Below are 12,344 nucleotides of genomic sequence, written 5' to 3'. Positions count from 1 at the left end.
TTTTGGTTCTGTCACATGAATATCTCCTAATGCATCTTATTTCCTAGCCACGGCTTTGAATCTAAAAGAATAGAGGACTTACCCAGATAAAGGTTGGCATTACTTTAAGCATTAGATGTGTCCTGAACTGGGGAGTGTAAAGTTGTCAGTTGAGATCAAAATCATTTATTTAAAACAAAAACTTTACTGAAGGGGACAGTAATGGTTTTACTCAAAGATAGATTAAATTGTCTAACCTGTGTGAAAAAAAACTGTCTTCCCAACTCAATAGGGAGTTTGACTAATTGCTTAGGATCATTGCAGAGTCAATGTAACTATTTAATGGTACTGAAAAGATGAGATTTCATCAAATCATGACTCAGAAACCTTCCATAGATGCCAATTTTATCCTGAATTACATCTAAGTTCTTAGAACCACAGAACTTTATATCTAGAAGTAACCTTAACAACCATCTGTCATGGACAACCCCATTTTACAAATGAAAAAACTCAGGCCCAATTGACTTACCTTAAGCCACATGGCCAGTTAGTGGAAAAGTTTAGACTAGAACTCAGGCATTCTTGAGGTGCAGACATTATAAACTGTTCTGTGCTGCTAATATTATATTAGAGTGTAGAATTCCTATTGCAAGTGCAGGTTGGTGATAACATTTTATAAATTAGAATTGACCAAGTAGAGCAACATGAAACATTTTTGCCATGACTGCTTCCCCCTCCAAGTCTAACTTGCAACACACATGAACCAGTATAGATATTCTTCCTACGAAACCTGGTAAGCAATGTACTTACTTGTGTCCACTGTTTTTTCAGGAAGGAGTTATCAAATTTGGAAAGGCAATCATTTAAGAATATGTGAGTCAAGAAAAAGTCAATCTGCTCTAGACCTATTAAGAAGACTGAAATAATTAATCTGTCTCTATCTTCCTTCTAATCAAAATGCTGTGTTTTAGTTTTTAGTTCTATAGTGGCTCATCTTCTCAAATTGTTTAAAATAAGACTTGAATTTTATTAAACTCGGTACATTTTAATATCTGATTGTTGTTACAAATACATTTGCTAAGTAGAATGAAGATAATTTCCTTTAATTTATGTAAACATTTTAAATCAGATGGTTAAAAAGCACTCTTGATAGATGGGCATCTTTTGGTTTTAAGCAAAGCCAATCCTATAAGACTGCTAATTTTTGGTGAAACAGGAACACATATAAGGTTAGAACATTTGCAAGCTTACTGGAAATCCACTGCCTTTGATGTATGTGATGAAGTAAGTATTCTCTGTCCTGGAACCAGCTCTGAATCACTTTTCCTAGCCTGATTTATAATAGAGCAGGACAGGGGAACTCACACAGAGCAGGCCAAAGGACCTCTGTCTCCACATCAGTAATAGGATCTACTGCGTGAGAAGCTTTCTGCATAAAAAGATCATTTTATCTTTTCTTTTCTCCAGTTGTTCTGTTTCCAAAATATAGTTGTCAGCTATATCTTGAGTAATCATTAGAAATGTTTGTTTTTATCCCACTATGATTAAAATTTAGTTCATTCATAAAATTACCAGGTGACTAAACTTCCTGAACTTCCTCCAGAATTTTCAGGCCGATTTGACGATCTCACACTGCCTTAAACTAAAACTGTTTCAAGAACTTGAATATTCAGGAATGCAAAGCAAACTTTGAGGATGCATGCACAATATTCCACCAAGGAGCTCCCCTGAGATACTTACTTATTGATGCATCTGTGATATCCTGTGTCCTTGGGACCCTGGTACCTAGTGGAAATGCTGCCAACTCTCAAGATGCTGACATTTCCCCCAATATATAGAAAATGTATCACAAGACATTGTCACACCCAAGAGCAAAAGAAATTTCAATGCACTAAATGCACAACATCTTGTTTTTAAATAACCAGCTCTGGTTGAGCACATGCCACTGGGCTCTTCTTTTTTTTCCGGGTTCCATGACTACACAACCCAACGTACTTTTTAAAATGCAAACTAATATAAAGTTTCACACAAACTTCATAAGGAAAGAGACTGATGGAGAGAGAGTGCCTTTGACTTAATTTCAATCTAAACTTATTTCAATAAGTAAAACTACATTGGGGGACTGTTGATAATTTTTTCCCATCCTGAGAGAAGAGACTGTATTTAATCCAACCATTATGTTTGGCTTAACTGTGATACCGGCCAGTGTATTGATTCCATTGCAAGAGTGATAAAAGATACTGATTGGCTCTTTTTGCTAGATTCCTAGTCATGCTAACATAATCAACTGTTCTCCAAATCACACAACAGAGGAAAAGATTAGATAGCCCTTGACTCATGTTATCTAGGTTGCTTTGATTTTATGTTCAGAAAATCTGTCGCTCATATCATAGCAAAGTTTTAACTTTTATGTTAATGTTAAATAATTCAGCACAGCAGTCACCTTCAGAGAATGCTTTGGGTTTATTTTTTACAGTTGCAATCCCCTGTAACTATTCCACCTCTGATTGCTATGTTTAAAACAATAACTACCCAAAAGTATTCACATTAATTTAAAACACTTAAGAGGACCGAAATATGTTAGGCAATACTTCTTGACTCTGCATGAAAAATTAGACAGGTGAGAACAACCGAAAAGTAAAAATTCAGGTATCTAAAGAAAAAATGTACAAAGTTTAGACAATATTTTTCTTTCAAAACTATTTGCAAATAAAATTCTGCTGAGTACTGGGTGAGACAGGGTGAAAGTCGGGGAGGGGGTATAGTATATTACAAGTCACTGTGAAAAGTCCACCATAAGGACTCAAGGTCCTTAGGCTCCAACTCAGGACATAAAACATCATCTGGTTCACTGTCCGAACACTGTGTGACTCTGTCCTTCCCCTTTTTAAGTGTAAATCTCGCCTTCCTATCAGCATTTCCCATTCCTCAAGGACAAAAATTTTTCTTCATACCATTTCTTTCCTCCAGCAACTTGCAGAGTAGTGACATGTGTGCAAAATGTGTTTGTTGAATTGACTAATCAAAAGCCTAAAGACATATACAAAATGATACATCAAAAGAGAAAGTGTTGTGTTACAAGCAGCAAATACGCATGCTCCCATCTCATTTTACTTACATTTCTCTTGGTTGAAAGAGCTGTCATGCTTTGCACTATGGCTATTTGTGCTGATACCTCTCTCTGTTTATTCATCTCTGTATCGCACACAATCTACTAAAATTCTTTACAGTTGGTATGAGTTGAATGCCGTGAATAAAGTCAATAAATGAATTTTTTCTTAAAGTCAGTTTTGCAAGAGGTTAGGACAAAGGGCTGGACTTAGGTTGATGGAGAGGGAATTAAGGCTAGGAAGTCATTTGTGGTGGTATAGAACAGAAATACAAAGGATGGAGAACGAAAAGTACGTGGCAAATAAATCAGCTTGACCGAAGGAGAAGGTTCAAATAGAAGGAAATGGGAGATGAGGGTGGCAAAACAGGCAGCATGGCGGGTGAAGGCTTTGCAAGGCTAGTTAAAAATCAAAAATAGAATCTGAGGATGATTATTCCCATTGTTGAATTAAAAAAAGGTAGAGACTAGATGGAGGACTAGTCAGCCTATTGAAAAATTCAGGTGGGAGGAGAAGAGAGCCTGTTGAGAACCTTGGCTGTATCAATGTAAGGAAATGGATACACATGAGAAATACGGTGATGAAAGAAGCAGTAGCTCTCATTGATGTTGAATTGTAAATAAAAAGACCTTATAGGATAGCCAAGACATATATACATACACACACACACACACAGACACACACACACACACACACATACACACAATGGAATATTACCCAGCCATAGAAAAGAATGAAATAATGCCATTTGCAGCAACATGGATGGACATAGAGATTATCATACTAAACAAAGTAAGTCAGAAAGAGAAAGACAAATACCATATGATATCGCTTACATGTGGAATCTAAAACATGACACAAATGAACCTATCTACAAAACAAAACCAGACTCACAGATATAGAGAACAGACTTGTGGTTGCTAAGGGGGAGAGGAGCTAGGGGTGGGAAGGATTGGGAGTTAGGGATTAGCAAAGGCAAACTATTTATATATTGGATGGATAAATAACAAGGTCCTACTATACAGCATGGAAAACTATATTCAATATCCTGTGACAAACCATAATGGAAAAGAATATATATGTGTGTGTACGTATGTATGTATGTATGTATGTATAACTGAGTCACTTTGCTGTACAGCAGAAATTAACACAACACTGCAAATCAACTAGACTTCAATAATTTTTTTTTTTTTTTTAAAGACCTCAGGACTTCCCTGGTGGTCCAGTGGTTAAGACTCTGCCTTCCAATGCAGGAGGCGTGGGTTTGACCCCTGATCGGGAAACTAAGATCCCACATGCCGTGGGGTGCGGCCAAAAACTTTAAAAAAGACCTCATTGGAGTTAATATATATATAGAGAAAGAACATTTGAAAATCACTTGGAGGAATTGAGGACCATTGGCTTGGTGTTATCTTTTGCAGGGGTCAGAAAAGGAAAAACGAATACCTAGGGAACTAAAATATGAACCCAGTTTTTGACCTATTAAATTTCTATTGTTTTTCTTGAGACACCTAGGTGATGTCCTATAATCAAATGTAGAAATGTGACTAAAGTAAAATTTTAGGGCTGAGGCTAGAGATGGGTTTTGAAAATAATGTACAGTGTCCATGCATTAAAAGCACCACTGTAGAAGGAAAAATGTCTAACCTAGCCAAAGAAATTTTGATAGTGTTCTACTGAAATTGCAATGTATTTCCCAATGTAATCACCCACCGTTACAGCCTTGTGTTCAATGATGAGGAACATAAGTTGATCACCAATGATCCATGTGTAAGCCTGGTTTGGACCTTACCAGGTCGCCTGCCCTGACTGTAAGCTACTGGAGCACAGGGGCTGCTGTACCTCCCACTGCGTGAACACAGACGGCTGCCCAGGGGAGAAACTCAGTAAATGTTTATAAAATTAAACATCTCCGTTCCTGGCTCTAGCACTAAGCAATTCTTTCAGTAACTAATTTTTATTTTTAACAACCCCAAGGTTAATCCTAAACAAAAAAAGAAAACCTTACCTTTTATTTGCAAAACATAATTATACTACTTTAACAGCCTTAAAAGACTTAGCAGTGACGCTATGACCTACATTACCTACATTAGTGGATATTTTCTTAGAGAACGTGAAAATCCAGAGTGGGGAAGTGAGGCTTGCTCTTTCAGAGACCAGAGCTCCACCCCCGCCCCACTCCCCCACTTCCCCCGGCAATCGCGGGGCAATAAAGGGAAAGTCACTTAGAAGTGGCATTCTGATTTTAAATTAAGGTTTGGGGAGTTTCTGAAAAACTGTCTGATGACCACGGAGCCACCAAAATGACACTGCGGCAAGGAGTCTAACACCACAGCTCTACTCTGTGTGTCTTTAGCCTGGGAAGGAGACATCAATTCCACCTTCAATGTTTACAGCCTGTTCTACTTGCTTGAGTTACTGATTAATAATGTTCCCAGTTTGCTTTAGTGCTTTTCAGAAGCTGTCACTTCCCACCTCTGGCTGTGACATGTATTTGATATATCAATCAGGAAAGTCACCTCTGCTTTTGTTGCCCTAAATATCAGCCAGGCATTTACGTAGCTACATCCCTATTCAGAGCATTGAGGGAGATTGTAGACAGGGATGCTCTTCAGTAAAATTGCAATTATTTGAGCAACTTCACACCCACCTTACCCAGACTTGGGGAACACTCTGTCATTAGGATCTCTTCCTTTCCCCAGGTAAAAAAACTGCCTGTAGGACAGGATAGGGTACAACCATCCAAAGGTACAAATTACTGATAACCCAATGTGTTACTACTTACGGAGATGTTTTTGCATTTTTAAAGAGATTAAATGTCTTAACCCTAAGGAATTTATTATAATTTTGAAATTTCAAGTACCAGTAAGCAGATAGAAAATATATGTCTTAAATAAGATATGAAATGGGGGTGGGGGGTGTCTTCTGAAATTATGCCAAGTAAATAAATCCACTCTATTATGGATATATTTGGCTTTTGATTCCTTCATACCAACACAGATACTATAATTTTAATTTCAGTATAAGATGACTTTTAAGACTGAATTTCCAAAACCCTCTAGAGGAAATATTTCCAAATATTAAATTAGCCAGTGTTTGGTAAAGAATAGGACCATCTCAGGTCATTAGGGCAAAGCTAAATTTAGAGAAAAAAAAAAAAATCTGTGCAGATGAACTCAAGGTCAATGTTTTCTAGAATATTTTCATTTCATTTCCTGATGATAAGTAGTAGAGTCTGATGCACTCAGGTTGACTTTCAACAAATGTAGGTTACCTGGTTGCCTGATTTGTTTCTTTTGATACTGAAATAGGCCAAACATTTGTATCTGTTCAGAAATGATTTCAGGTTGCTTTTTATTCTAAACATAATCTGTATTCTTTTTTTAGTGGTTACAACAGCTCATCTTGGATGGCATCTATACAGTTCATTACCATTTTTGAGAAATCTTTAAGCAACTTGAGCCTAAGTCGAACACACAAGCTGCTCATTTGGGAATACCTGTCCCCTACCACCACCACCAGGCAATAAACCCTAGATTCGTCTTCTGCCTTAGTCACCTATATACGTTTTTATTAATAGTCTCTGTGGGTCTTTTTTAGGCTTTAGTTTTAGAAGTTTTAGGTTTGCATAAAAGTTGAACAGAAAGTACAGTGAGTTCCCTTGTACCCTCTCACCCCACCTCACCCCCAGTTTTCCCCACTGTTAACATCTTGCATTAGTGTGGTATATTTACTACAATTGATGAGCCAATATTGGTACTTTATTATTAGCTAAAGTTCATAGTTCACATTAGGGTTAACTCTTTGTGTTGTACATTCCATGGGTTTTGGGTAATGCATAATGACATGTATCCACTATTATATTGTTATGTAGAATAGTTTCACTGGCCTAAAAATGCCCTGTGCTCCACCTCTTCATCCCTCCCTCACCCTATCCTGCCCCCAGCCCCTTGCAGCTGCTGATCTTTTTTCCTGACTCCATAGTTTTGCCTTACTCTATAGGTTACCAACTATACGTGTAAGACAGGGAACAATTTGACTAGAGTAGGGTCATAGAGATATAACAAAGGGGATTTAGGGCTTCCCTGGTGGCGCAGTGGTTGAGAGTCCGCCTGCCGATGCAGGGGACGTGGGTTCGTGCCCCAGTCCGGGAAGATCCCACCTGCCGCGGAGTGGCTGGGCCCGTGAGCCATGGCCGCTGAGCCTGCGCGTCCGGAGCCTGTGCTCCGCAACGGGAGAGGCCACAACAGTGAGAGGCCCGCATACCGAAAAAAAAAACAAAAGACAAAGGGGATTAAAGATTTACCATAAAGCACATTCAAAAATAGCATGGGAACTACATTATTTTCACCAACTATACAGATGCATCTATCTATATTTTATTCAACTAACATTAATTGATAACATACTATGTGTCAGCAGTGCTTTAGGTGCTAGAGTTAACAATAGTAAACAAGGCAGACGGCTTCTCTGCCCTCCTGGAGTGTATACTCAAATTGAGGGTAAAGGAAAAGGACAGAAATTAAACAAAAAGTCAAGTATTTTCAATACTGCCAAGTAAGATAATGGAAATCAAATAGGGTTATGTGATAGAGTGACAGTTGGAGACAGTGGTTAGGGAAGGCTTCTCTGAGGATATGACATCTGAGCTAAGAATTAAGAGATAAGAAGCAACTATCCATGCAAGAGAAGAACACTAAGCAGAGGGAACTGCAAGTAAAATGGCCTGGAGATGGGAACAAGCTGAGCCTGAAAGCCCACGTGACTGGGTGGAGTGAGCAGGAGAGAGTGCACGGGGGCGAGGCAAGGAGAAGCAGGTAAGATAGGTAGGCAAGGCTAGGTCATAATTGACCCTGTAAGCCACAGTAAGGAGTTTCAGTTTCATTTTGATGGGAAACCACTGGAGGCAGGAAAGTGATATGATCTGATTTACATTTTTAAATGATCACTTTGGATCTGCAGAGTATCTTAAAAGACATCTTTAAAATAAATACTAACGTGAATACACCAAGAGTACTAAAGATGCCAAGCAATACAATGCAAATCCTAAAGTTAAAATGGCGTTTCAAGATCATCCTGGCATGTATCCGGTCCTTATCCACAGCACCCCAGAAAAGAAATAACCAGCTGAGACATTAACAGTATTTTTGATTATGTCCACAATCTGCCATGTTTACCATTTCGTATAGGGATATTTACACTTAATTCCCTACCAAAATGAAAAATCATTTCCATAGGGAACTATAAATGAACACTTCATTAGATGTATTTCTGCTTTCCATGGGAATTCCCTGGCAGTCCAGTGGTCAGGACTCGACGCTTTCACTACCGAGGGCCCAGGTTCCCTCCCTGGTTGGGGAACTAAGATCCCACAAGCCACGTGGCACGGCCAAAAAATAAAATTAAATTAAATAAAAAGAAGTATTTCTGCTTTCCACTATAGCCTTTGATTTTAAGCTTTGGAAAACCATGCTGTACCTGCAATTAGAAATTGCATTTTAGAAATACAAATGAGAAAAGGCTGATGTTCATATTTGGCCAGCAGATGTGGTACCAATACCACGGGACGCTTGGGGATGTGAAATGGAAATTGGCCGACCACAGTCTAGGTGCTTTTCTGCTTATTACAGGCCCAGCTCCAGGGGACCAGGCTCCCCTCTCAGTGAGTGATTTTTCTTTCTTAGCTTAAAAGAGAATTGGAACAATAAGTGATTTCCACTGTCTGTCTCTATGGCAACAGGTATCCTAATTTCACCTCTTAGATGGCAACTATACCAATTCACTGAATAGCTTTCAGTCCCTGCTATTATGATGAAAAAATTGATTTCATGAAAAATGCTATTTAGGTTATAAGCAAACTTATCCCCCAGCAACCATAAAGTACAGTTTGTAAGACGTAAAATCATTCATAAGCAGAATATACTCTGTGGACTTTTCTTCCTTTTCAGATGTAGGATATTTATCCCCAACGTCTCTCTTCTAGTTGTTTTTGGATGATAAAATATTATTCTTTTCTTCCTTAACATTTATTTTTATTTAATTATGAAAATTAGTCAGGTTCATTGTAAATAGTTTGGCAAATACGGAAAAAATATAGAAAAGCATATGCAAGAAAATAAAACTCACTCTCCTTATTTAAAAATAATCACTATTAATATCCTGCTAGCATTTTAGGTGTGTATACATATAAATACAACTTAAATGCTATAGTGTATATTTTTTTGTAACCAGACTCTTTCACCAAACATATTATGAGGAATTCTTCACATCATTAAGTATTCTAACATACAATTTTAATGGTTTCAAAGGAGTCCATAATACGGCTTACTGTATTTTATTTAACTTATCCCTCTATGCTGACATTATTAACCATAAATGTTTATGTACACATCTATTGGCTTAGAATAAATCCCTGGATATGAAATGCATGGATCAAATGGGATAAACATTTTAAATTATATTGCCAAATTTTCCCCCCAAATTATATCAATTTATTTTCCCACTGAAGGTAGATGGATAAGAGTATCCATTTCCTTAAATTCTTTATCAGAGGTACAGTTTTTAAAAAGAAAAAGATTGCCAGTTTGATGGAGAGGGGAAGTATCTCATTATATTTATTTAACATCTTAAATCTAAAACTTATTTTAAGGTTAAATATGTTGTTACATTTTCATTATTTTTTAAGGGTGAGGAGATATATAAATTGCCTGTTCACCTCTGAAGCAAAGACTATTTGTTGTCCCCTAATATCCACTTTACCTCTGTTTCTTAGTAACAGAAGAGATGACTTTTAGTTGAGCACATAGCCCTTTAAAATAAAGACATTTCCCATTTTCATTTGCAGCCAAGTGTGTCTATGTGTCAACTCCAGGTAGGCAAATGTGATCTATGCTTTTTCAGAGAAACGTCCTTAAAGGGAGAGGATAATGCCCTCTTTTTCCTCTTCATCATTCCTGATGGTTAGAATGCAGATATTATGGTTGGAGCTTCAACAGCCATTTTGGACCATGAGGATGTGCTAGAGATGGTGGAGCAGAAAGCTAGAGGGAGCCTAGGTTCTTAAGAATTTTATGTAAGTGCCACCCTGCATGGCTGGTTTCCAGATTTTTATGTGAGAAAATAAAACTTTGTATTTTTAAGCCATGATTAGTTTGCATTTTTAGTTTCATGAAGCTGAACTTAATCCTGACTGATGTAGATTAAGATTTTTTTCCTCATTTTTTTTCTCATTGATTTTTAAGTGCTCTTTCTATTTTAAGGTTATTTACACTTTACCTGGCACACATGTCACAAATTTTTCCAGTTTTTCATTTGGTCCTAATTTTTTTATGGAATTAGGATATGCAAAAATACAGTTATTCTTAAATTTATATGCTATTTAAATTCCATTATATATTCAGAAAAATCAGATAACAGTATTAGCTTAGAAATATAAATTCCAGAGAAATAGTTTGTCTCAACCATCATAAGGCAGTACTGAGGCATAATTTTACTTCCTATAGGTATGCAATTAAATGGTTACATTGCAGGCTAAAGTCATTTAGATGATGAGAAATTGTGCATAGTTTTGAGGACTTAATCAATAATTCATTGCTTGCTAAAGCAGAGATTTTCCAGTTTTAATCTGTGGAGCTCTAGGTTCAAAGCATTGCCTCAGAGGTCTCCACTGGGGCTTAGGTGGGGCTGAGTGGGCCAGCTCTGCCTGCCACTCCCAGTTGAGGTTTTAAAGGCAGTCACTCTGTGTTATTCACTGGAGTTCCACAAAAGAGCCCCTGCCATATGATTTCCTCCCAACACAGAGAAAAAATAGAGAGTAACAATTTCCTACCAGATCATAGGCAGCCAGCATCTTTTTCTGCACATCTGGAATTGCCCCCAGAGGCTCCAGATGAGGAAAGTTGTCTTTCATCACAAGAGAGACGGAAGGAGTATTGTCACTGGTGATGAGCCGAGAGGACAGGGTCAACAGGCACTGCTTCAGACTGGCAATTGGAGGGAGTCCGCACAGTTCTTTAACAGACACTATGGCGTTCTGTGGGGAAGAAAACATGGAATTACACTTCTGACCACATGATACATCCCCCCCAGCACTTCTAGGTTTACACAAAAGTATATTCATTAAAAGTATACCCTTAAATACATATGAAATTTGAAGCAAACTGGATTATAACCAACCAAAAATGTTGAGATACGCATGGAGATAACACGCAGAGCTAATTCACAACCACACTTCATCTTTCTCAGCTTTTAACAACTGCCACAAATATGCCACAAAGCAAAGCAGATTATGACCCAAGGCTACATAGTGCTTTTCAAAGCAGGGCTGTGGAATATTCTGGAATAGCTGAAATGTTCTGGACAATGCACACAAATTAATATTGGCCGATCAGGAATATCTTGTTAAATTTGTATCATGATAATCATAAAAGCATGTCAGTGGTTGCACATTGGAGTGCATCCTCTTTGAGCTTTTCCCCCCAAGGTAGCAGGCTGCTATTACCCATCGTCCTCCTTTCACATAACCATCAGTGGTATTCCTTTGTCATCTCACCAGAAATGCACCTGACAGACACACATAATAAAACACATTTCACGTAAAGCTACATTTGTCCACGTGACAGGCGTTTAAAAGATTCATTTGAAATAGAAATTATGCCTACTAACAATGAACAATACCTAACCTAACGTGTGTCTCAGGAATGTAGTGACAATGATGGTATTCATTTTTCTAGTAATTAGGCTCTAAATAATCCCAAACCAAAAGGAATTTGAGGTGAGATAAATTATCAGTACTAACTGGAAAAATTTTATCTATAGCCAACTCTCCTTATTATGTATTTTAAACACGTAATACATGCAAAGGACATATTCCAAGAATTATATAGAACTACATAAAATCTACTTCTAATATATAAAGTCAGGTGTAGAAATGACTTATAACTAATCTAACATAGGGGTTTATAATAGTTATAGAATTATGTCAGAAAAAGTCAGGTAGATAATGCTGACATTTGGAGCCTATTTTTAAAACAGCAGCCAAGGCAACCCACCACAAGTTATACGTTTACAATCTAAGTATTTGTATGTGGTTTATATAATATAGTATTTTCTACCATTTTGGTGATTTAAAATTGATTTTAAACCCATTCCAGGATTCCTCTGTGAAATAATGTAAAAATAAAGTTTTCACCAAGTCATGGTTTGGCGTTCAGCATCACATGACTGAGAACCACGAATGATCATTGGGTTTTGGTG

The 12,344-nt window shown here is 37.5% G+C and overlaps 1 protein-coding gene across 2 annotated transcripts in view; it reads right to left on the bottom strand.

Moving 5' to 3' along the window:
* Window positions 1-12,344, bottom strand: part of PLCL1 (phospholipase C like 1 (inactive)) — a 342,887-nt gene that overhangs the window by 54,253 nt on the left and 276,290 nt on the right. For both annotated transcript variants that reach the window (XM_024757362.1, XM_024757363.1), the window contains exon 3: window positions 10,918-11,121. In XM_024757362.1, coding sequence (XP_024613130.1) covers window positions 10,918-11,121 — 204 coding nt within the window. The remainder of the gene's footprint in view (window positions 1-10,917; window positions 11,122-12,344) is intronic.

The sequence above is a fragment of the Neophocaena asiaeorientalis genome, unplaced genomic scaffold (assembly GCF_003031525.2).
Source record: "Neophocaena asiaeorientalis asiaeorientalis breed wild unplaced genomic scaffold, Neophocaena_asiaeorientalis_V1.1 scaffold246, whole genome shotgun sequence".
In the NCBI taxonomy this organism is placed as follows: Eukaryota; Metazoa; Chordata; class Mammalia; order Artiodactyla; family Phocoenidae; genus Neophocaena; species Neophocaena asiaeorientalis.
This window is presented reverse-complemented; position numbering and strand designations above follow the sequence as displayed.